At 37.1% G+C, this 27,084-nt stretch overlaps 1 protein-coding gene across 1 annotated transcript in view; it reads left to right on the forward strand.

Moving 5' to 3' along the window:
• The window catches only part of FMR1NB (FMR1 neighbor), a 33,565-nt gene extending 12,786 nt beyond the window's left edge, over window positions 1–20,779 (forward strand). Inside the window, exons 3-6 of the mRNA XM_025460819.3 lie at window positions 3,631–3,771; window positions 5,838–5,934; window positions 19,021–19,169; window positions 20,616–20,779. Coding sequence (XP_025316604.1) covers window positions 3,631–3,771; window positions 5,838–5,934; window positions 19,021–19,169; window positions 20,616–20,632 — 404 coding nt within the window. The 3' untranslated portion in view covers window positions 20,633–20,779. The remainder of the gene's footprint in view (window positions 1–3,630; window positions 3,772–5,837; window positions 5,935–19,020; window positions 19,170–20,615) is intronic.
• Window positions 20,780–27,084: the final 6,305 nt, after the last annotated feature.

A 27,084-nucleotide genomic window follows, 5' to 3' on the forward strand; every position in this document is an offset into this window, starting at 1 on the left:
TTTTTTTTTCCTCTCAATGTCCTCGTTTTGAAATGAGTAGTTAAATGTTTAGGAGGCAGTGTGGTCCATTGGCACGGGGGTGAGACAGACCTGAGTTTCAAAAGATTTTATTTATTTATTCATGAGAGCCACAGAAAGAGAGGCAGAGATATATAGGCAGAGGGAGAAGCAGGGTCCATGCAGGGAGCCTGATGCGGAACTCAATCCCAGGACCCTGGGATCAGGCCCTGAGCTGAAGGCAGACATGCTCAACCACTGAGCCACCCAGGCATCCCCAGACCTGAGTTTTAATCCTAACTCTGCCCTTTGCCTTAGGCAGGATAACATCTCTGAACTTCAGTGTCCTCATCTTTAAAATGAAAATATTTACCACAAAGAATTGTGAGGATGACTTAAGACAATCCATAAATGTTTGTTATTCTTTATAGAAATACTCTTCCTTCACAAATATCTAAACCTTTCACAATTTACCTTAGTGGCATTGTTTGAAATTTAGTCACTCACCCAGTACTGTGAAATCAATGTCTTCTTTAGCATTAACCAGAGAATTTTGTGGCTCTAATATTACGGAATATACCAGATGTTTTGCCATCTGTTTTAATGATAAAAAGTTCAGGTTTCAAGTCACATCATCTTTTTGTGATTCTGGATATAATGTTTTTATCAAGCACATGATGACCCCTGAGAATTATTAACCACAAATAAACATGTTTCATTTTCTACAGCATGTGGTGCCCTTTCAAGGAGAAGCTTCAAATAAATTGACATGTGAATTACAAAGATGAAACTTTTATTAAAAATCATTAAAATTTATTCTAACAAAATTTGATGTACATATATAAGCACAGAATTATATTCACTGTTTAGTTTCAGACTCTACCACTTAATTCTTCTATGATCTTGCATAAATCTCTTCATATTTCTCTATACTCGTTTCGTCAAGTACAAAACAGGCATAATACCCACTCTAAATGAGAATAGCAAAACAAATGAGGCCCTTAAATAAATTTTAAAAACTGCCACGGTCAAGTTGAGTGAAGAAAGAGAAATTTGAAGGGTTTCCTGGCTGACTCAGTTGGTAGAACATGTGACTCTTGATTTTGGAGTTGTAAATTTGAGCCTCATGTTAGACGATAGAATTTACTGTAAAAAAAAAATAGAGGTGCTAGGTGGCTCAGTGGGGTAAGTGTCTGCCTCTTGATTTCAGCTCAGGTCAAGATCTCAGGGTCTTGAGATCAAGCCTCTTGTGGGGCTCCACACTCAGCAAGGAGTCTGCTTCTCTCCCTCCCCCCCACCCCTGCTCATGCACACACTCTCTCTCTCTAAAACAAATAAATGTTTTTGAAAAATAATAAAATCTTTTAAAAACAAGAAATTTGAGGGGGTAGTATGTTGTGAAACTAAAAAAAATGGTTTAGTGATTGCCAAAATTGGTCATAAATGACAACAAATGATGATTTAAGCTTTAGAGCTTATGAAGATAACAAACTGTTCCATAATTGTCTCTGATAACATTATATAAACACTGCAGCCGCCTTTAAAAATAGTCTAAATAAGAATATCTGCATTTCCAAAATATTCCTTCATCCTGCTGCAGTAAGTTGAGTCAAAATCAATTGTATGAGATGCCCAACAAAATCAGACTGTTCCATTTTAAGAGAAACATTGGACCCAGGTTGATTCAAATCTTTCAGAAACAGTGATTAAATATTTATAAAATGTACATGCTATCTCTTTGAAAAGAATAGCTATAAGTTCATAAAATGTGAAGTATTTTTAACCAATTTTTTCCTCCCCTGTATAATTGAAAAGGAACATTCTTCCCACTTAAAGCACGTGCACACACACACACACACACACACACACACACAAGCCTGCCGTTTTGTCATCAGGCTGTTCATGAAAGATTTATCTCTTGTGCATTAAAGTGATAACCTTGAGACAGACTGGCAGGGAATCTTGAGAGGTTACACAATCCTCCTCTCTTTGGACAAAATTATATACTTAAACCTGATACAAAGTATTCTACCCTTTTTATTCTTCAGAATGCAGGTGTCTCAGTAATTTAAGTCTGAAAGTTAATTTTGGTATCTGGCATAAAGTCCAACAGAAGCTCAGCATTAGGTGAGATCTTAGAGATCACTCAGTCCAGTCTCTTCTGTGATTTAAAATCTCTTCTATGATTTCCATTCCTGGAAAGTGGTCTTTGAGCAATGCCAATAGTGAAGAATTCAACACGCAGTAAAGTAAGTCCATACCGTTTCTGACTAGGCCTGACTATAGTCACCCTTTTCTGAGTGTGTGGTGCCTAGAACTGAAAATGGTATTCCAGATGAGTATCCAACTTGGGGAGGAAAGTCACTGTGGGCCTGGCAGAATTGAAGAATAGATTGCCCAAGTGTATATAACAACAAAGTAGACCAAAGTGTCACATGTCTAAAATGTTTGGGAAATGAATATCCAGGCCAACTGGTAATGCATTAAATTTGTGGCCTTGCACAGGTTACTTTGATCTTCATTTCTTTATTTCTAGAATGGGGATTGTACGACTTAGAGAGTTTTTTTGTGAAAATTAGAAATAATACGTGTAAAGTGAGGAACCTGGACCAAATATGTACCTAGTGAATAGTAGCTATTATTTTACCTTAGTTTCAGGAATTGCCAATCTTTAAAAAAGAGGATATAATAAAATATACCAAGAGAGAAAAATGTGCCTGTAACCATGATACTGTTCTTTGCTGATGTTAAAATTCTTTGGGGTGATCATAAAACATCAGTTATTAACTTTTCTAAGTCTGTAGTTGTTGATGGTATTGGAGATTGAATTAAATCTATGCTGGCTTTAAGCCATAATGTGGAAGTTTTCTTTTTGAATAAAAATTTGGTATCTTTTTGGTTGTCATTTGTTTCTCTTATAAAGCAGGATTTTTTTTAAGCAACAGCTATTTGAGCTTGCAAGTCTCTATGAGCTTGCAAGTCTTATAGATTCAGATATATATGAATTTATTACAGTTGCATGAACTTTGGTATTCATGCCATAAGTTTTTGCCTACTGAAAATTAGATAGTCATAACTTAAGGCCAAAAGGGAGAGACTTAAAAAATACTATAGTGCCAATATGGTAAGTGTTCACAGGAAGTAGATCAATAACCGATAGTATCCACTTAACCTTACACTCTAGCAGTAACCTGTGAATTTTACTTACATTCCTTTTCGTTGACATATTCAGTGAGTTTCTGTAGCTTAGTAAAATTGAGTGAGAGGATATATATGATATTTTAACAAGGTGTTAGTTTTAAGGACGTTTGGTATTGTTATTTAGCTCCTTCTGTGTTAGATTTGTATCACTACTACTCAGCTTATGATCCATAGTCCTTTTAAAACTACCTTGCCAATGACCTCTTAACAATTTATATTTTCTGCAGTTCATCTAGAATTGAAAGTGTGATGTTAAATAACTTTGTGGTAGTTTTTAGCTTAACTCTTATTTTTTCAGCATTCATCACTATTTGTATATATCATCTAGTCTGTACCAGTTTGATTGTTTATCTGTTTTGCAGTCATTATTTAATTAAGGAAAGTGTTTATTAACCATACTGAATTCTTTTTCTTGGATTTTGTTTCTAAAAGCTTGCATTCCAAAGGAGAATGAGGTGCTGAAGGCTTGCAATGAGCAGCGAGATTATAACAAGAGTGAATGTTTGGAATACAAATGCTGTTATTCATCCTCCGAGACTAGTAACTTCAGCTGCTTCGTCCCATTAAAGGATAGTAAGTTCATCCTCTTACGTTTATTATATTTCTATTTTTAAAAATCAAATAAATAGGTCACAATGGCATAAATTTAAATTTGGATCTCCCAGGGACTCCTGGGTGGCTCAGTGGTTGAGTGTTTGACTCAGGTCGTGATCCTGGGGTCCCAGGATCAAGACCTATATCAGGCTCCCAGCAGAGAGCCTGCTTCCCCCTCTGCCTATGTCTCTACCTCTCTCTCTCTCTGTGCCTCTCATGAATAAATAAGTAAAATCTTTTAAAAAAATATTTTTGGATCTCCCAGCTTAACACTTAAAAGTGTGCTCCCAGCCCTAGAGCAAAACTGTCTGTAAAAGTCCAGAGGTGGTCAGGCCTCTATCCATGAATAGTTTCTGCTTAGTCCTTAGATGTGACTTTGGCAGTTCAAAATTAGTTTCATCTTTTGCTTTAGTCACTCTCTTTCTTATTCCAAAGATTCCAGACTCGAGATGTAACCCTCAGTGTCTGGAGAAGATACCAGTCAGGCATGCCTTAACTTATTTTTCTCTTCTTACCTTTTCTTCCTACTTGAGGAGAATTCTTCCCATTTTTTAAAAAAGTTTTTTTTAAGATTTTATTTTTTTATTCATTCATGAGACACACACACAGACACACACAGAGAGAGAGAGAGAGACAGAGACACAGGCAGAGGGAGAAGCAGGCTCCATGCAGGAAGCCTGACGTGGGAGGGAGAGAGAGAGAGAGAGGGAGAGGCAGAGACACAGGCGGAGGGAGAAGCAGGCTCCATGCAGGAAGCCTGACGTGGGACTCGATCCCAGGTCCCCAGGATCAGGCCCTGGGCTGAAGGCGGCGCTAAACCGCTGAGCTACCTGGGCTGCCCAAATTCTTCCCATTTATCTTGTCTTCAACCTCTCAATATGTAACAGTAGACTCGAATGTTCCTTGTTAAGGTTTGTTTATTAGCTTCTCTTTGTTCTATTGGTTTTGAATCAGGTTCTTAAGATTTTTTTTCTCTACAAAGTTTTAAGAACTAGGCCATCTGTTTTTGTGCCTGCATTTGGATAGTGGGGACGTATTACCAATTGGTCCCATCATGGACATATTAGATATGATTAAACACCAACAAATTCTATAAAAAGGATGCATACAGAACAGTGTTTTAGGTTAATGTAGTCCTTATTCAAATTATAGCTCTTTATTGAACATCTAGCAATAATAATGGAAACTGAAATCCAATCATGAATATAGTATTATAATTTCAACACTGTCACATGGTGTTTATAATTCATTCATCAGTTTAGCCTTTATATTATATGTGAAGAGACATTTGGTCTTTGTAGAGGAAAAAATTAAAGTGTGATTATAATTCCCCAATCATATAAAATGCATTTCCAAATGAATATGAGAATAAAATATGCTTGAGGCACCTAGGTGGCTCAGTTGGTTGAACATCCACCTCTGGGTTTCGCCTCAGGTCATGACCTCAGGGTCATGAGATCAAGCCCCATAGTGGGCTCTGCAGTCAGCATGGAGTCTGCTTGTCCCTCTCCTGCTCCCCTTGCCACTAAAATAAATTAATTAAAATCTTAAACAAACAAAAATGTTAAAAAGAATAAAATATGCATATTCACCTGCGGATTCTTGATTTCTGATTTAATGTTTTGTAATTTGGAAGTAAACATTTAAGAAGCCATTCCTTTAACAAGTTAACTATTCATAGATTAATTCACTCTTTGAGTGCTCGAGGATGTATAACATACGGCCAAGGAAAAAAACACACTTAGGCCATAGGAAGAAATATATAGTATGAGTCATAATAGTCTCTTAACAAAAACAGTAGCATCATTTTGTTAAGGCTTCCTTTGGGAGGCGTGTATTTCAAGTGTAGTATTTAGTTGTATTTCAAGAACATTTCATAAACTCTTACTACTGATAGAGTAGCAAAAATATTTACCTGTCATATAAGACTACCTCCTTATTTTGCTTTATTCACTGATAGTTTTTTATAAGGACTTTATGAAAGAGCTCAGATTTGCTTCTCTTGCTTAAGTCATAAAAGTAACAGGATATAATTAAACCAACAGAGCCCACACAGATGTTCCGGATGTTTGGGTTTGGTATGATCAGCATGATCATGCTGGGATGTCTGCCCATTTATTGCTGTACTCTTTGCCGGAGGAGGTAGGCAAACATAAACTTTTATTTGCTGATTGCTGAGTGTATTTGGATATTTCTGTGTAGACACATTTATTCATATGCACTAGAAACACAGGGATTATGTTTGGGTCCCTATTGTTTAAAAGAAGGTAGCTTAGGAAAAGCCTCAAATAGAATTACCATAATATTCTTAAATACATGTTATTTTATTTTTCCATAAATTTAGACATTCTCTTGCATAGTCTGTAATTCCCTCATCAAACAATTGGAAGGAAAAATACATCAGTGTACTGGGAGTGTGTGAGTGGAAGTGGTTATTAACTGCAAGTCAGAAGAGTTCCCAGAAGTGTCATCTCCATCTAGTAGACGGTCATCTACAATTGGGTCTTAAAAGCCTTGGTCTGTCTTCAAGCCAATTTGTATCAGATTTCTTCTTAGCATCTTATAAAAAATCCCGTGGCCTATTGGCATGGTGCTTCTAAGGTTTTTAAAAAATAGCTCCCTACATTCTGTAACAGTGGATATAGAGATAGAGAGCAGGACCAGGATTAGGGTGGGGTGAGTGAGGCAGTTGGAGCACAAAATTTAAGGAGGCACTCACTCTCAGGTTTGTGCAAGTGCAGGGTCGGCACTAGCATGACCCTGAGAGTAATTATTTCCCTCAATTCTCCAGTAAAGAAAAGGTACTGGGGCACATGGGTGGCTCAGCTGGTTGTCCCAACTCTTCACTTTGGCTCAGGTCGTGATCTCAGGGTCATGAGATGGAGCCCTAAGCCCCATCTGATGCTCTATGCTCCGTCAGGAATCCGCTTCTCTCCATTTGTCCCTCACTGCCCTCCACCCCACCCTTGCTCATGCATGCATATGTGCATTCTCTCTCTCTCTCTCTCTCTCTGTCTCTCTCTCTCTCAAATGAATGGATAAAACTTAAAAAGAAAAGAAAAGGTACCTGTTGAAGATTAAGTATCTTTTATGTTTTTATTTGAGTTAATGAGAAAGTGGTATTGGAGATACCAAAAATTGTTTAGATTTCACTGGAAGATTGACACTACACACAAGTTACCATTTTTCCATAAAGATCATTAAGTCTTTTTTCTTTTTTCCACCTTTTCCTGGAGTTTGGTGAATGTGTCATATTCATCACTGTATTTTCAGTCCATAGTAGGTTACCTCATATATTAAGGTGCTTATATATTTTTGTTGAATAAATGAATGGTTGAATGAATAAAGTATAGTAGATGGCATTGGCTAGCCTGGAAGTCAGTCTTACAATAACTTAAACTTTCTCATAATTTAAATCATTTTCTTAGACCATTTTATTGCAAAGGGATTGTCCTCTACTTACCCTTTCTTTCTTTCCTTTTTTTATAAAGAGTTTTATTTATTTATTTGACACAGAGATAGAGCCAGAGAGTATAGTCAGGGGGGGATAGCAGAGGGAGAAGAAGCAGCAGCCTCCATGCTAAGCAGGGAGCTCAACGTGGGGCTTGATCTCTGGACCCTGGAATTATGACCTGAGCCAAAGGTGGACACTTAAGCTACTAAGCCATTTTGAAGACACAGTGGAGTCACAGCCTTTCAACTCCTCCAGTTTGCTATCTGACAAGTCAGTTCTCTCACTTTTCACTTAGTTTCCTATATTGAATGTGTAATCCCTAGGCCTCTCTCATTTTCTTTCTACAGATGATTGAAAATAGAAGTAGAGTTTTTGACCCTTCCTCTGTAAAGTTTGATTTCAGATAAAAGATAACCCATGAATAAAAATTAAATAATATTTGCTAGAAAATAGTAGTTAGGATTATACCATGAGATTTACAGTGTCTTGTATAATAGGCCTGGTATAATAATTTTATTATGGCCCCTCTATTGTGTCTCTGTCCAGGAGTTTAATGGGAAAATTCAGGGACATTGGATTTTTCTTTAAAATGAAATTCAAAGAATTATTCCTTGATAAGAATGTATTTTCTTCTTTCTACATAGTATAAACTACTTGAGAGAGTTGAACAATGTGAATAGTATATTTATTGAACACTAAAAATTTTGGTTTACTATCATTTATTCATTTGTTTGTTTTTTAAATTTATTTTACAATTTTGGGTAAGAGTGGTATGTTTCTTCAGACATCCTGGGTTGTTTGTTGCAACCACAGAGTATGTGCTTATTAGCAGTTTTCTGCTTAGCTTAATATCCAGGAACAATGAATGTTTGAGCGTGGATGGGGCATTGTCAAGCTTTTCCTGGTAAGCTGATTTTAGAGGCAATGGGAAAAATTGTGTTAGATAAAGATCCTATCCTTGATGCCAAACAAGGAGCTTAAATGAAAACCAAAGCCTGCTAACCAGCACCCCCTGCCTTTTTGGCTTAAGATATCCCTTCAGAAGTATCTCCTTAACTCACTTGCTAGTCTTCATTTCAAACAATAAAGAGATAGATAAAATATTACAGTAGGTAAAATAAATAACCACATAAAAGGGAAATAGATGCAGCAGTAAAATCAATATGTAGTGGTTTTAAAGAGAAAAGAAAGTAGCCAAACACAGTTGTTTGTCTAAATCAGAAGGGCTAAAAGCCAAAAGCAGATCTGCAGTAACATGATCTGGGCCTATTTGTTGGAAGAACTCTTGAGGCATTGGAAGGTACTCTTAAGCTCCTCCTCTGGTTGGATCCTGTCCTATGCATTAAATATACATACCTTCAGATGTTGTACCTCTCCCATCTCGGCCTTTAGTTGGAAGCCAAAATAAGTGATGTTTTGACATTCCTCAACTCCTGAAATTTGGAGAGTAAGTTTTATTTACAGATTGCTTTAGGACCTAACAACTAGCAAGAGTTGGAGGGAGTAAAAACGAGAAGTAATATGAGCAGGTGGGAGAAATGAAAGCAGTTTAGGGGAAGAGGATAAGCACTTTCCAGAACCAACTGTATTTTATTCTTTTGGTGCCTAATTCGTGCTTTCCACAGTTGACATATTCAGTCACTGCTTGTGCTAGGGAAGGATACAGAAATGTCTAAGACATAGGCCCCTCTTTTAAGGAGCTTAAATCTACCTTAAAATAAGTCCCAAGCATGACATGTTAAATAACAATATAAGATGGAATATAATTAAGGACTAAAAGAGTAATGGCAGTACCTTGTCAAAGTTCTGAAGCAGTGGGGATCAAGATGAGTGGGAAAAGACAGAGTGGGCTCCATGGTAGAGGTGCTATTTGAGCTAAGTTTTGAAGGGAGGTCAAGATTTAGGTTGGAGGAGGCTCCCACAGAATTCGTTAAGTCCAGATGGAGCCTCCTCATTAAAAACCCCTTAACTGCTTGTCATTTGTAAGCAGTGGTGACTGAACTTTGCCCCTGGAGTAATCTATAATGGAATCTCTAGCTCACTTCTACTTAACTTGAGTTCAAGAGTGGTACAAACCAGGTACACTGAGAACTCAAGCCAGCTTGAGCTGGTTGCGCATCTGCAAAAGGGAGCAGAGAGCATTAGTGAAAAGCTTTCTAAGAATTTGCTACTAATAGCCTTATTAAACTTGCATATAAGATGAGTTTTGAAATTCATTACATCTTCAAGGTTATGTAAGATCTATTTTTATTCTCATTAATAGATATCAGAAGCCTCATTAGGTTTAAGTGTCACTGGCAGGCTTAAGACTTATATAGAGATGAAGGAAGGAAAAGATCAGGTGGATGAGGACAAAAGGAAGCAGAGGAGGGGGGCTCTAGTGGGAGAGAGGAGAAGAGGGTTGGCTGAATTGTTCCCATTACAGTAATAAAGTACCAATAATAGAAGTCTCAAGTGCCAAATTCATTTTCTAATTTTTATCTGTTTTTAGATAAAGTTTAATCTCTATGCATAGGCTAGTTAAACATCTGTGTATTATATAGTCATATGATGCTTGAGTATGTACATAGCTTTGGTAAGGTGGAAAATTCAAACAATACCATGCCTATTAAACTCAGATGGAGTGCATTTTCTTGTTTTTTTTTTCTTCCTATCAGATTGAATTTGCAACTTTGAATTAAGAAAAAATTCAGAACTCAGTCTGCAAATGACAAAACTATGTTTTCTTTCAACTAATAAAAAGCCCTGTTTTTTTTTAAGATTGTAGATCATCTGATACACAGATGATGTAAATAGCACATCCCCCATACACTTTCAATATTGCTACTTGCCAGATGGCTGTTACTGAAAATTTCTACATTTAGACAAATCCTGCTGCGTGATTCTCTGTATTATAATGTGGTTTTCATTATGCAGATAGTCTTAATACCACTTAGTTTCTTAGAATAGGAGGTAAAGAATTGGGAATAAATGTGTCAAAAATTGCCTAAAAATCATCACCCATTGAATTTTAAAAATAGGCATTTACATTTTCAAATCCCCATGTTTGTGTGTTTCATTATACTGTACAATATAATTAGTAATGTTATTTTGAAAAGCTTTATGCAGTAATTAGCCAACTGCTGAAAGGTTTGAAGTTCTTAGGATTATATACATATGAATTCAGAGAAAGGAAATAAAGTCTATAAATTTTAAAAGTATGGCTAGTCTCTGAGAACTTTGATAAAATATGATCAGATGAGAATGTGAGCAAACTGGAGCCCTGCTCTAACATGAGTCACTATAGATTTGAAACTCACATAAAGCCTGTTCTTCTTGGACCATGTTCAAGGTAATTTAGTTACTGAAATAATAAGAGAATCTCATTATATGGGGATTATATGTCTGAGGTGTTCCCATTGCAAGGACTCCAAGGGCAACATTTTAGAGAATTCTGGAATAGTAGGTACTATTAAAAAGAACATTTTGTTGCCAAGTAACTAATAACCTCATTGCAAAATGCAGTGGCCTTTTCTCAGTTCCCATCCAACTTGACCTTTTTGTCGCACAGTACACTGCTGACTGCTTCCTTCTTGAAACTTTCCTTCCTTGGATTTCATTGTTCCCCTTACCATTCTGATCCATCTCAGTTTGCTTTTCTTTGTTTCCTCAACTGGGGTTGTTGAGTCAACTGCCTTTGACTCAGGTCCTAATCCCAGGTTCCTAGGATCAAGCCTGGTATTGGGCTCCCTGCTCAGCAGGGAGTTTGCTCCCCCACCCCCTACTCTCAAATAAATAAATAAATCTTTAAAAAAATGAATCCTGAAATCCTTACCTCTACCTCTTCCATATTTCCAATTGCCCTTGTGAATTATTTGTTCTGTTAGCATCTTAAATGCATCATGCAGAAAACTGAATTTATCTTTTTTTCTCTCAAATCATCTCTCCTTGATACCTGTCCATTTTTGTCAGTGATTTCTTTAGTCTCCCAGGCCAGAAACCTTGGAGTCATCTGTGACTATTTACTTTCCTTTATTTTCAATGTGTAATCTACTCTCTTAGTCCACTTGTCACTTTTTGGTTTCCTTTGGAATGAGTCTGAAATTTGCCTCTTCTCAAGTTTATTGTTACAACTTGGTCCATGTCTTGTATGCTGTCAACTTCTGTCCTTGGTAAGTGGTTTCAGGAAAGGAGCAAAAAGGAACCAAGGTGTATTAGTCTTCTAGGGCTGCCATAGCAAAATACCAGAGACAAGGGGACTTCAACAATAGACATTTAGTTTCTCACAGTTCTGCAAGCTAGAAGTCCATGATCATGATGCCAGCTGATTTGGTTTCTGGTGAGAGCTCTCTTCCTGCAGATGGACATCTTCTCACTGTGTACTCACATGGCCTTTCCTTAATGCATGGGAGAAGAGGGAGAAGAAGAAAGCAGATTTTCTAGTTCTTAGTTTAAAAAACTGAAAAATTGGGGCACCTGGGTGGCTCAGTCAGTTAAGCATCTGACTTTGGCTCAGATCATGACCTCAGGAAACTGGGTCCAGCTCCCTGCTCAGCAGGGAGTCTGCTTTTCCTTCACATTCTGCCCTGTCCCCCTGCTCAAGCTCTTTCTCTTTCTCTCTCAAATAAATAAAATATTTTAAAAATAAACAACTGAAAAGTTAGGTTTTTTTATAGTAGCATTCATTTTACTGATTGAGGCTCCACCCTTATTACCTCATTTAAACTTAATTATTTCCTTAGAGCCCCCAATCTGCAAATATAACTGCATTGGAAGCTAGGGCTTAAATATATGAGTTTCAGGGATATAATCATTCAGTCCCATAACACAAGGCTAGCTAGCATCTAAAGGCAAAGAAAGGATTGAGAACTGCAGAGGGCATTGGAATGAGGTATTTAATCCTTAGAGTTTATACAAGAGAGACTATAATAACTAGGATGGGACTACAAGTGAGATTTGGAAGATGGCTAGGAGTTGAGTACTGGGGAAGGTTCTTGGCACTTTAATAGGAATATATGGCTTAAGAAGGGGAGAGTTGGTTAGAATGCTTGCCATGTAAGTTTGGGCATATACCTGGATTCCTAATCTATGTTCCTTCCAATACATCCTATAATATCCTGCCAGATTAATCTTCCAAAGATAGTATTATTTCATTTCATTATATTTTTCAAGAACTTCTAATGTATCCAAGAATATCTGGATTCCAGATCTTGTGTTAGGTAATGTGAAGGACAAAAAGGTGATTCAGAGCATGCTCTGTTCTCAAGGGACACATAGTCTAATAAGGGATATATACAAATACCCAAGGTAAAAAGTCACACTCCATTAAAAAGGTACAGGTAAAAACAATTAGCTTATTCGACCTTTTCCAGTTTATGTAAAGTTTTCACATACTTTGTCTTATATGACCTTCAAAACAGAGATGCAGGAAGGTTTGGTCTCTTGCTCAAAGTTACATAATGATAGAGCAAGGATTACAAACTATATTCTGAGTTTCTTTTTCTACTATAGAAAATAGGAAGAAAAGAAATGTAGATAAAAATACAATGGCATCTTGTTGCTTCAAGTCCACTCAAAAGGCTGTGGCTTTCAAAGTTATCTATATTAGATTCATTTTGTAACTCCAATGACATTTCTTAGAACTCTCCATGTACCTTGTGTTCCGTCTAGGGAAGTATCTTTACTTTTCTTGGCATACCCCCGGCTTTATTCTTGCCTCTATTGTTTTGCCCATGTGGCTCCCAAATTTTGTGATTGTTCTTCATCCTCTTCACTAATTTGAATTCTCTCTTACCTTAATATTACAACTGCCCCGATTCGTCCATGAAGTGTTCTGCAACTGCTCCAGATCCCAATGTTTTCTCTTTTCTTGGAGCCTCTCTCTACATTTGTGTTTTTAGCCACATAGTATAACTCATAATTATCCTTTGTCTTATGTTACTAGTTTTCTTTCTCTGGCTGAATTGTAATTTCTGTGAGGACAAGTTGCCAAGCTTTGTACTTCTTTGAGTGTTGATCTGTGATTTCCCAAATGGGGTCCCTGCACTAGTATCATCATCATCTCCTGGGAGCACGTCAGAAATACATGTTCTCTAGCCCTACCCCAGACCTACTGAATCAGGGGCCTGAGGGTTAAAGCCCAACAATTTGTGTTTTAACAAGCCCAGCAAGTCATTTTCTCTTTTTTTAAAAATAAATTTATTTTTTTATTGGTGTTCAATTTGTCAACATATAGAATAACACCCAGTGCTCATCCTGTCAAGTGCCCCCCTCAGTGCCAGTCACCCAGTCATCCCCACCCCCCGCCCACCTCCCCTTCCACCACCCTTAGTTTGTTTCCTAGAGTTAGGAGTCTTTCATGTTCTGTCTCCCTTTCTGATATTTCCCACTTATTTTTTCTCCTTTCCCCTTTATTCCCTTTCACTATTTTTTATATTCCCCAAATGAGTGAGACCATATAATGTTTGTCCTTCTCTGATTGACTTATTTCACTCAGCATAATACCCTCCAGTTCCATCTACATCGAAGCAAATGCTGGGTATTTGTCGTTTCTAATGGCTGAGGAATATTCCATTGTATACATAAACCACATCGTTTTATCCATTCATCTTTCGATGGACACCGAGGCTCCTTTCACAGTTTGGCTATGGTGGACATTGCTGCTATAAACATCAGGGTGCAGGTGTCCCAGCGTTTCATTGCATCTGTATCTTAGGGGTAAATCCCCAGCAGTGCAATTGCTGGGTGATAGGGCAGATCTATTTTTAACTCTTTGAGGAACCTCCACACAGTTTTCCAGAGTGCACATTCCCACCAACAGTGCAGGAGGGTTCCCTTTTCTCCACATCCTCTCCGACATTTGTGGTTTCCTGCCTTGTTAATTTTCCCCATTCTCACTGGTGTGAGGTGGTATCTCATTGTGGTTTTGATTTGTATTTCCCTGATGGCAAGTGATGCGGAGCATTTTCTCATGTGCTTGTTGGCCATGTCTATGTCTTCCTTTGTGATATTTCTGTTCACATCTTTTGCCCATTTCATGATTGGATTGTTTCTTTGCTGTTGAGTTTAATAAGTTCTTTATAGATCTTGGAAACTAGCCCTTTATCTGATACGTCATTTGCAAATATCTCCCATTCTGTGGGTTGTCTTTTAGTTTTGTTGACTGTATCCTTTCCAGCAAGTCATTCTCATGTACACTCACATTTGAGAACCACAGGTCTCTAGAACATGTGGTAGGGAACTCAGTAAATAATGATTGAAATAATCTAGTCAGCCATTTTAGTGGATTTTCTATCTTTTCTATGTTGCAAATGATAAATTACATTGAAAAGTTTTTTATCTATAAGATTGATGTTATGTTCTTTAACTGTCTTAAAGAATTTATATTAATTACAGTTTTTTAAGAAATATGGAAAAATCAACCTACTAGACCAGTGTCTATGATGCTCTAGTCTGGAATATATAATATATATATATATATTATATATAAAATATATAATAATACAGATTCCCAGGATACACTCGAGAGATTCTGGTTTAGTAAGCCTGGGATTTGGACCTGAAATGTGTATTTTCTGAAGCACCCAAAATGAATCTGGTACCTAGCCATGTGGAACTACACTAGACTCTCTAGTTCAATCATTTATACATTATACATTATACATTCATTCTTTCTGCAAATATTTATCGAGTTCTTACTTTGGTCTGGGCACTTGCTAGGTATTACATTCTTCATCTGATCATCAACCTGGGCAGCCTCACTTTCAATGTTAGAAGCCACCTAGGCCCATAGCTTCAGGGTTCCCTGATTTACTAATTCTGAGGAATCTCTCTTGTATTCTGTATTGGCCACCCACTTTCATGCCCATATCCTGAATCTTGTAATTCATAAAAAATTAAACCTCTGAGTCTCTGAAATCTTAAACTTTCAAATCTGAAACTACTCTTTGACCATAGGTGCTTTATCCTCTAGGTTTTTTCTTTCTTTTAGTCTTGCTACGCCTGTTCTTATTGGGACCTCTAGGCTCTTTAACTCTGTTTTCCTCTATCTTTTGTCTTTTAATATTATATGGTTTTTCTATCCAGCCTCTGGATCCTGTTGTCTGATACGTAAATCCATTTTTTTCTAGCTCCTTTGTTTCATTGAAATTGAATCCACATCACTTGTCTGCTCCTAGATCTATAAGTTCCTGGGAATTCTTAGAGAAAAAAAAAAATCTCAAAACTGTATAGATCTGTATCACAAGAAATTACCAGTGAGCCAATTACTGTTTTCAACCCCACACTCTACTTGATGTTTACAAACAATATACTTCTTTGCCACTCTGGTCTTTTCATACAGTGTACCACCCACTGATTGAAATGCTTTTATACATCTTCCTATCTCTACCCTTCTTTATCTGGCTCACTCCATTCTGGATGCAGATCTCAGCTTAGACATGACCTCCTCTAGGAAGCTTACCCCAAACCTCTGGCCTAGACTGCTTCAGCCAGACTTCTTCCTATTTGTCTCCTACCAATCTCTGCTTACCTCTGTTTGATTATCTCAATGTATATAATTATCAGCTTATAAATATCTGTCTTCCCTTCTAAATCTTAAGCTTCTTGGGGGCAGGATCCATATATCGTTCATCTTCATGTCTCTAGTGTTTAGAATGGTGTTTATTTCATAAATGAGCAAATGTGTTAGTGAATGAATATGATATAAGTTGACCTATATATTTCTTTTTTTTTAAAGATTTTATTTATTTATTAATGAGAGACACACAGAGAGAGAGAGGCACAGGCAGAGGAAGAAGCAGGCTTCATGCAGGGAACCCGACTTGGGACTTGATCCCAGGTCTCCAGGATCACACCCCAGGCTGAAGGCGGCGCTAAACCGCTGAGCCACCAGGGCTGCCCCTGACCTATATATTTCAAGTGTGAATATGCTGGTCACAATATGACATTTTACATAAAAAGAAGAAAATAACCTCTAGGACTCTGGACAAATCATTTCACCCCTACTTTCTCCCTAATGAGAATGAGCATTCTCATTAGATAATGGATAGAATATCTAACATTGGATCTCAATAATAAATAAGTCTGAACCTAAGTCCTAGTTCTCTGCAATCTAAACTAGTGCAGTGCGTTTCAAAATAATAAGGCCATGTTGCATTTTCTTTGTCAATTAAGATGAAATGTATTCCATTAAATTAAAAATAAAATCTATGTATAAAGAAAACATTTTAATTACATGAAATAAAATATAGTGAAGTCACATTAGAAAAAAGCAAAAGTTCCCAATTTCTTATCTAAAATTCTGAAGTTCAAAAAGCTCTATAAACCTAAAGCTTTTTTCCTAACTCATTTGGTAGCAAAACCTGAGCTGACCTGACCTGAGACATTTTCTAGTCATTATTTAATCTTAGAGTGAATCTTTATATATTTTGTTGTAGAAAATTAATGTGTTTGATCATGAGATGTTTCCCCAGACCTTATGGGAGTATCATGTAATATTCAGTATATCATATATATTACCTTTCTAAAACCCAAAATATTGGACATTCTGAAACACATTTGGCCCCAAGAGACTGAGAACTATGTAGTTGTTTCAGTTATTCTTTTGAGACTGAAGTTAATAGCACTACAACATAAAGAGGCCATAGGTAAATCATAAATATATTTTTGGCCTTCACCAACTATTTCATTTATGCCTGGAGACATTTTTATGATTAATCGAAGAAAAAGTATTTATTTGCTCCATATTTGTCTTACCTAGTAGAGCTCAGTGACAACTCCGTAATGCAGTTTGAGGGGAGAAAAGTGAGTATTATCTTCAAAGTCATCTTTTCAAAGGCAGGCTTTTAAGTCTCTGGGCCCTACATGCTAAGAACCTGGTTGCTCTGTATAGCTAAGTAACACTGTCAGGATCCAGGTGTCCTCTTCTGTATACTATCTAGTTTTGAGCTGAGGATAAGACTATGTATTTGTCATTACCTCTTCATAATATCATATGGAAATCTTTCTTTCTCTTTTGGGTTTCTTTGAGCATTAGCTTTGAGCATCTCTAGTTTTGCTTCTTGGCTTGTGCTTAAATCTTTGGAAAGTGAAAGATCTTGGAGCACCTGGCTAGCTTATTCGATAGAGCATGCAACTCTTGATCTTGGGGTTATAAGTTCGAGCCCCACAGTGGGTATAGAGATTATTTTAAAAAGATTTTGGGATCCCTGGGTGGCGCAGTGGTTTAGCGCCTGCCTTTGGCCCAGGGCGCGATCCTGGAGACCCGGGATCGAATCCCACATCAGGCTCCCGGTGCATGGAGCCTGCTTCTCCCTCTGCCTATGTCTCTGCCTCTCTCTCTCTCTCTGTGTGACTATCATAAATAAATGAAAAATAAAAATAAAAAAATAAAAAGATTTTAACAAAATCTTTTTAAAAAGAAAGTGAAAGCTCCTATAAACATAAATATCAATTAACATTTCCTTAACCCTCATTGGGTACCAGGTTCTGTGAGATATATAAAGTTACAAGGTAAGGCTCTAGCCTGAAGATTTTTTCCAAACTCTGAGGGGGGAAAGGGACAGGTTTGCATAGTTAGTGAGAGATTGCTCTTTAGATTTAGGCAGGTGTGTATTTAAAACCTGGCACCACTACTGAATAGTCTGGTGACCTTAGGCAACTTACTTTCTCCTCCCTGGTGCCTCAGTTTTCCCATCTGAAAAATGGACATGATAGAACCTGCCACATCAAGTCATCATGAAGTTTAAGTAAGATCATGGCTTATATACAGGCCTTGGCGTGTGGAAAGTCTGTCATACTTGTTATTAGTCATCATTCACTAATACTGCAGTGTGGTCTAATGGAAAGAGGCTGTGTTTTAGAGCCAAACAGACCTTGGTTCAAATGCTAGCATCTCCGTTTACTACTTCTGTGTGACCTTGTGTGAGTTATCTTTCTTCTCCAAGCCCCAGCTTAATAATTTGCTGAACAGGAAATACAATATCCATCTTATAGGATTGTTATGAGGATTAAGTGAGATAAGGTATGTAAAGTATGTAAAGCACCTGGCCAAGTTATTAGCCTGTGATAGGCTCTCAGGCACCCACAACCCTGACTATTCATGCAAGTACAAGGAAGTACAATATTGAATACTAGATGATAGCAATAGTCAAAGTGCAAGCTTCTAAAATAGTAGATGATAATCTAATAATGTGAACTATTACCATTTAGTTTTGAAATTAATAGGATGGAAGAATCCCTATAGGCTAGGAGTAAAGGGAAGGTTTTCTTTTTTTTTTAAGATTTTATTTATTTATTCATGAGAGACACAGAAAGAGAGAAGCAGAGACATAGGGCAAAGGGAGAAGCAGGCTCCATGGAGGGAGCCTGATGTGGGACCCAATCCCAGTACTCCAGAATCACACCCTCAGTTGAAGGCAGACGCGTGTAACTGCTGAGCCACCCAGGCGTCCCAAGGGAAGGTTTTTTAGGCAAATATCTTGAAGGGTGAGTAACATTGATATCAGCAAAGGGGAGTTAGGACAGCATTCCTATTGTGGAGGATCAAGTGATCAGAATGACACTATGTAAATTGATAGTGATGGTTATAATGATAAATATGAATGAGCCAAATGCAATATTTTCTATCAGATTTGCTAAATATGGTAAGTTAAACAATCAGGTGGGACTGTGTAATGAGTTATATGAGTAAATAGCCTTTTCTTTATGACCCATCACTTTTTTATAACCCATAATTGTTATTGTTCTATCACTGTTGAAAAGTAAGGCTTCACTTTGAACTTGGAATATTACAGCAAATGGGCCAATCCTTTACGAAGGAGAGTCAGCAGAATTTTAAAGGATATGAAGAAACAAAAAATGAAAATGAAGAGGGATGCTGAAATGTCAGGGACAGCAGAAGAGGAGGAAGGTGCAGGTGATGATAAAGAGCAAGAGACCAAAGGTAATTAACAGTAGGATATAAGATTTAAGTATTTAATATTTGATTCTTGTTACCACCATCTTAGTTCAGTTATATATATATTTTTTTTACCACATAAATGCTTGGACCACAGAAGTATTAGTTTCTAAAACTAATTGTTTTATCACTAATTGAGATATTTGGATGCTAGGAAGGTGTACAAGAAATGTGTCAAGTTGTTTGGGTACCACATTATTTGGTATATATGGTTTAACCCTTCAGAAGAAATAGTGGAATGCCAGCTCTGACTTTTAGGCTCCATGAAAGATACCCTTGCTAAATAATAATGGCTGTAGTTCCCCCATACGCGTTGACCATGACAAATATCCAGGGGAAGGAGGGTAGCTTCGGGAATCTGACAGACTACAGTCAAATCCTGGATCCTAGCTGTTAATGTCAGCTACCAGTTCGCTAAACTTAAATAATTCGAGAGAGGGGATCCCAGAATCATACACCAGGGACTACCTGACCCTCAGGCTTACAGATTCCCTAGGCTTGGCCTGGGTTTCCTCCTTCCATAATCAGTATGAAGAGCCAACTAAGAATAAAATGGCTGGTGAGAAAAGAGGTACATTTTCGGGAACAGAGTATAGGATTTGGTGAGGGGATGGTCAGGAGACTCAGGCCATTAATTAGTGGACAAGTTAACCTTTCAACAACTTGATACCATCAGCAGAAATTTTTGTGTAGCTTAAACAATATAACAAATATGAAAATGCTTTGAAAATTGTAATGCATTACTCAAATTTAAGTTGTTAATTTCTAGCCTCAGTTACAGAGATGCAGAGGAATAGAATAACAGACAATTGACCTTAGTGTCAGGAGACTCTGGTTTTAGTCTCAGTTTTGCCATTACATACAGTGAGAGCTTGAGCAATTACCTTAACTTTCCTGAGCTTCAGTTCACCAAGCTGTAAAATAAGTTTGGATTAGGTGAACAGGAAATGTGATTAATCTAAGAAAAAACAAAATCCTTATACAAGGTATATATAAAATATATATATAAATACATATATATATATGTAAGGTTATATGTAAGTATATATAATAATCCTACATGTCTATATATTACTGATTTGTATAAATTTAATACATACATGTGCATATGTATGCAAACATAGACACACATATATGACATTATAAATAGAATAACAAAACAATTTCTGTGGGCCATTTACTGGGGCATGGAAGTTCACACCAACGACAATTCAGAAATTGTCATTGTATTTGCCACAGTGTGTTTTATTTTTATGCCTCACAGTAATATGAGATGGTACACTGACAAACTGAAAATACGTGAGTTAAACATAGCATTGAATATATAGAGTTTGAGAACTTTGTTGCAATCATTTCCTTTTCTAACAAAGCATGATGTATGTATATTAGTCCTATCAAGTTGTTTAACTCTACTTTGCTTTTCTCCAATAGCATTATTTTCCCACTAAGAAGAATGTGAACCATTCAGAGCAGAGGAGACTGTCCCAGTCATCTAAACCTGATGGAGCATTTTAGTACAAAAATTAATTGTTATTTTTGTCATATTTACTTCCAAATATAAAATAAAGTTGATAGTTCTGTTTCTATGCATCAAACCAGGCTCTGAATTCTTCTTATTAAAAATAGTTTCAGAATTTAAAAAATATATAAAAAGCATTGGTAGCATTTCAGGTTCTAGATAGTGACAGGATTTTTGCAAATTGGGTTATGTTATAAACATATACTTCTGTTAGGGTTAAATAACACAGAGATTTCATGTTCATATTCACCTTCTAGCAAAATGTGTGTGTGGGGAAACTTAGTGATAATTTTTCACTTTATATGATAATGTGTTTATTTTGAAAAAAAGAGGTAACAGTATTTTGTAGTAGGGTTCTTATTTTGTAATTTATAACATTATTTTTTCCACTATGAAAGATACACTCATAGAAAATTTGATAAATACTCTAGAAGAAAGAAAAAAAATCATCCCATAATCCTACTACCAAAGACCTGAACACTGTTATTAGCTTATTTTTTTTAACAACTGTGTTCTGTGACATACTTGAATTGGTTTTTAAAAAGTTATCTTTTCTTTATGATTCACTTTCCTCTTTTGAAATGTGTGGGGCTCAAGTTTACCTGGGCTTGTTGCTCACTCATTCAATAAGAATTGATTAAGCTTCTGCTATGGACACTGCACTTTCTATGTGCTAGGGATATAGTCATGAGGAAGGTAAAGTTGGCCTTTCCTTCATGGAGCTCACAGTCCAGCTGGAGAGGAAGTCAGATAAAGAAGTAATGACAAGGTTCTGATAGGAGTACCAAGTTCTATGAGAGTATTTAGCAGGGGCACTTAGCCCAGACTTCAGGAAGAGGCATAAAATGAAAGGTAAGAAGGACCAATAGGTGTTTCCCATGCAATCGCAGTGTGGTGGGAGGAGTGTTTCAGATATGAAGGCCCAAGGACATGGAGTATTTGGAATACTGCAAATAGTTCAGGGTGGCAGCAACTTCAACTTAGATGTTAGATTAGAAGAACTTTATTTTTGATTGATTTATTTATTTGAAAGAGAGAGCACAAGTTGGGGGAAGAAAGAGGGAGAGGGACAAGCAAAGTCCATGCTGAGTCAGATGTGGGACTTGATCCCAGGACCCTGAGATCATGACCTAAGCCAAAATCAAGAGTCTGATACTTAACTGACTGAACCACCAGGCACCACTGATGAGAACTTTATAACCCAAATTTTAAAAATGGATTTAATCTTGTAGACAGAAGGGAACCAATGAAGGGTTTTAAGCACAAGAGTGGTAAAGGTTAATCTATGTCCTTAGAGGTCACTCTATTGTGTGGAGAATTGGAAGTAAGTAGCACTGGAGTCAAGAGAATCAGTTATGAGGCTATTGTATTAATATAGATGAGAAAATATGGTGTCCTGGGCAAGGGTTAGTGGCACTGTAGATAAAAGTAAATACATCTAAGAGCTATATATATGGCATGTAGCATTACTAGGACTTGGTTATTAGTTTGTGTGGGGAAGAAATGAGGGGGTTGAAATGAGAGTATGAATTTCAGGTTTCTAAATGATGAACCAACTGGAAAGATAGTGGTCTTATTCCTATTCAGTGAGATGAGACAATGGGGAGAAGGACAGGTATGGCAGGGGAAGATGAGTCATTTTTGGATAGGCTGTTTGAAGTGCCTTTGGAACATCCAGGTAGAGATGACTAGCAGGCAGTCAGATTTATGGGTCTGGAGCTCAGGGGAAAAGTCTGGCTGTGTATAAAAGTTTAGGAATCATCAATATAGGGATGATAATTGAAGTCCCAGTTAATGATTGATATCAACCAACAAGAATAAGAAAAAAAGAGAACACAAGCTTTTAAAGCATAGTCAGAAATGGTGTAGTTGTTAGTGGTGACTGAAAAGTATGAGGATAAGCAGGAGAGAGTTGTTGGGGAGGAAATATTTTTATATACCTTTCAAACTCATTTTGGCTGATCTAAGAATAAAATTGAAAGAAAAATTAACAGGAGAAAATAAAATTTAATTATGTAGACACAGAGGCTCTATAAAGAATTTGAGGCCTATAGGCAGTCAGGCAATTGAAGCTTATATGCCATTCAGAGCTAAGGAGGAAGAGGATAGGGGTCTGGGACTTCAAAAGGAAGACAATTCACAGGTAGATAAAAAAGAGTGAATGTTTAATAAATGTTTGCTGGGCCATACAGAAGCAATGGGATACACAGAGAAATTTTAACAAACTTTGCTAGATTCCTCGTCTGCCACACCTAGTCCATATTATACTGTAGTTATCTATGCTTAGTAGATCCCTTCCTGGAGTAGATCCTCTATCTAAATCTTTTAGGCAGTTAGCAGGAAGGCAAAAAAAGAAAGAAAAGAAAACCTTCTTGAGTTTTCTTGAGTTTTCTTTTACTTAAAAAAATCAGCCTAAAATAATCCACATGCCAAAGAGACATATTTTGGGGTGGCAAGTTTTGCTCCCCTGCAGAGTAGTTTAATGAAATCCAAGAGGTGGCACATTTCAAAGAGGAGGGAATGATCAACAGTATCAGAATTCTGATTGATTTCCACTGGATTTGGCAACATGGAAGTCATTGGTGACTTTGGCAATAGCAGTTTCAGTGATGAGGTGGGAGCAGAAACTAGGTAACTTGAGTTGCAGAGTGACTTGGAAGTGAGAAAGTGAAAGCAGTGTGGACAGCTTGTTGAAGTTTGGCTGTGAAGTGAATCAGAGAAACAGTGGTATAGTAATTGGTAGTTTAGGTTGGGGAGAATTTTTTCAAGATAGGGAGTAGAAGGAGCAGAGTGTAAAGGCTGGCAATGTGGGGAAGTTTCAACTGATCCCCAACTTATCCTGTTCTGTTTATTCCATGGCATTTATCACCTGTGAACATACCATATAGTTATTTGTTATGCTTATTGTTTATTTTTTTGCCTTCTACCAGAATATAAGCTCTTCTAGGACAGAGGTAGTTTTAGGTATACAGTTCAGGGATATATCCCAAGTGCCTAGGACAGTGTCTGGCACACAGTAGGTGCTCAACAAATAAAATACCCATTGGATGATTGGATTGGAAATGAAGATATTTTTGTAGTATTCTTCACTTTTGCTATGATTAGTGGGCACTTCCAAGGCAAACTGAAGTCTTAGGAAAAAAGCCAAACTGTACAATAAATTATCACCAGAGTTTAGTAAACAAGTGGTTGCTTTCAAAGCTATTCTCCAAGAATCTGATACTGTTGCTCTAAATTTTAAGAGCTGCATTCAGGGGAAAATTAAATTAAGAACAACCAAAAAAGTTCTCTGGGTAGAAATAAGTAATAAAACAACTATATAAGGAAATGAATACTTTATAAAATTGAAATTTTAGCAAAAGCAGTGGCAATCTATGGATATAAGCATAGTGTGATGCAGTACTCTGAAAGCAATAGGAACATCTGCAGCGGTTCTCTAACAGATTAGAAACTAGGTTGCAGGGGACACTGATAGAGATTACCATTAAGTGATAATGTGAGGGGAAAAATGAGTTTAGAGTGGCAAACAACTATAGATGCAGAATAAATGCTGGGCCAGAAATGAAAAGTTGAAGCAATTTAGGGTTGTTATTATTAAAGATTAAAAGTCAAAGGGAGCCTCGTGAGAGTGGGAAGGAAATAAGTTTTTTGGAGAGCTGTCTCCAACACCAGTGCCTAGTGCACTACTAAATCATGTCTGACGTGGCTGACCAAGTCCTGCAAGAGATAGATTGGTAGATAAGTGTGTCACTAGCATGCAAACTTTAACAGTCACAGAATCATTTCCCTCAATCTATTACTGTATCTGTGCCAAATAAAAAGACACTAGCTAAACAAGAAGTACTTTTGATGCAGAGCCTGATTACTTAAACTGATTAGGGTGACTGCTTTACAAGCAGAGGTGATGAACATTCTCCCCAACTACAGAGACATTGAAACTTTATTATTTTTTTTATTTTTTTTGACACTGAAACTTTAAATCAAGAATGACCAGGCAGCCCGGGTGGCTCAGCGGTTTAGCGCCACCTTCAGCCCAGGGCCTGATCCTGGAGACCCGGGATCAAGTCCCACGTCGGGCTCCCTGAATGGAGCCTGCTTCTCCCTCTGCCTGTGTCTCTGCCTCTCTCTCTTTCTCTCTCATAAATAAAATCTTAAAAAAAAAAGAATGACCAAGTGTTCAAAACCAAATCTCTTCCACCTTACCCCATGGCCAACCAGATATTGGTAGAGAATCTGGATAGATGTAAAGTTTAGTTGTTAGGAAATGAGGATAAGATCTCTCTTAGATATCAGCATCATGGACAATAGAAGTGCTCCATAAAATAAAGGCTTGTCTTTAGTATAAGAAGACACATTTTATTCATTATGGCATTTTGTAAATATTTCTCATCTATTTATGGTCTAAATGATGTACAACTTCCTTTGGGAGGACTAGGAAAACTGATAATACCTATTATAGGATTGGCAGACTGAATTCAAAGCCTCAGATCAAGCTGTAATATGTGGGTTAGCTGTTGTCTGTCCCAGATATCAGGCAGAGGACTTGCCAAAAAAATGGAGCTGTATGTGGGCTTAGCTTCAGAGTAAAATGAGCAGAAGGAGGTGAAACTCAAATGGAAAATTATTTAGGAATAGCAAGACTAGCCATATAATATGTGGGGCCTAGCACAAAATGAAAATACAGGGCTGCATGTTCCCAGTTACTAAGAGTTTCAAGATAGTGACAACAGAATTATTAAACCAAGCACAGGGCCCTTCTAAGAGCTAGACCTGTGCACAATTGCATAAGTTGCATACCCACAAAACCAGCCTTGAGGGATAGTTGTCATACATGACAAATTTAGTTATCATATATGGATCCCTTCCCACCTTCACCCCTGCCAATGCCAAAAAATGATAAAGAGTTAATGGAACTCAGTGTTAAACTTAGCAACTAAAACTCTATCGAAAGCCTTAGAGTATGGTTAATGTATGAAGGGGAATGCAGGCGTTGGCCAGGGCCTACGGATGGCAAAGTGGTTAGGGTAAGGGTTTCTAGTTGCACTCTTTACTTTCTCTTCATTGTGCCCAGAGTCAGATTCCATTTTTAAAAGGTGAATATTACCGAAATTTCAAGAACAGATAATCCCAATCTTACACAAATTGTTCCAGAAAGTAGAATAACAAGAAAAGCTGCCCATCACTTTTATGAAGCTGGTATGCTATAGATACCACAACCAGAAGAAGATAGTGCAAGAATATTAGAGAATATTAGAGGCCAATTTAACTTAAGGACACAGATCCAAAAATCCTACGTGTGTGTGTGTGTGTGTGTGTGTGTGTACTGAAGCCAACAATGTGAATGCATAGGGATATAATTACATTAATGAACTGAAGGAGAAAAATTACATCATTTTCTGAAAAGGTACAGAAGAAAGCAATTGATAAATATCAACATCCGTTTATGATTTAGATATCTTAGCAAACTAGAAATAGAAGGAAAAACTCCCTTAACCTTTTAAAAGAAAATAAACAGTATTAATGAAGACAAGTTAGAGGTATTCCCTTTAAGGTCAGGAACAGGCAATGAAGGCTGGTATCACAGCTACTATTTTTGTTTTGTTTTGTTTAAGTAAATTCTACCCTCAATGTGGAACTCAAACTCAAGACCACAAGATCAAGAGTTGCATGCTCCACCACCTGAGCCAGCCAGGCACTCCCACAACTGCTGTTTAACATAATACTAGACAATCTAGCCAAAGTCCTTTAAGAAAAACAAATATATCCTTTAAAGACTAAAAGAGGAAAACTGTGATTTGCATACAATATTGTCATTTACATAGAAAATACAAGAGAATCAACAAGCAATTGGGACTAATCAAACAGTTAAAGATTGCTGTATTCAGCACCTAGAGTCCATAAGAAGTCTTATTTTATATCAGCTTCCGTGCACTTACTGCGCTGGGAAAGGATAACCACTGTCCTGGTTGCCCAGAAGAGAGGGGTTTTCTTGGATGCAGGACTTTCCATGCTAAAACCAAGACAATTACCCTAGCTCTGCCTCTGATTTCTTTCTTCCCTTATAACCCCCAGAAATTTACTTTCCTTTCAAGCTAGTCTGTGTATTAAAATTTGTTTGGGTATTGTATTTTATTCAACATTCCTAGATATTTTTAGCATAAGGTATGGGTCTACATCAGCTCAATCTGCTCTTTTTTCAGAATTCTTCATAATAATCCTTTAAGAATAATGAAATGTTCAGTTACATGGGAAAATGTTCATGTGTAGAGTGAAAAAGATGATAGAGCTATAATGAATAGCTGAGTACCATTTTTGTTATAAAAATATATCATGTATTCATATCTTTGAAATTTTTGAGATTTTCTTTAGAGAATTTCTGCA

This window comes from Canis lupus, chromosome X (assembly GCF_003254725.2).
Source record: "Canis lupus dingo isolate Sandy chromosome X, ASM325472v2, whole genome shotgun sequence".
NCBI classification, from domain to species: domain Eukaryota; kingdom Metazoa; phylum Chordata; class Mammalia; order Carnivora; family Canidae; genus Canis; species Canis lupus.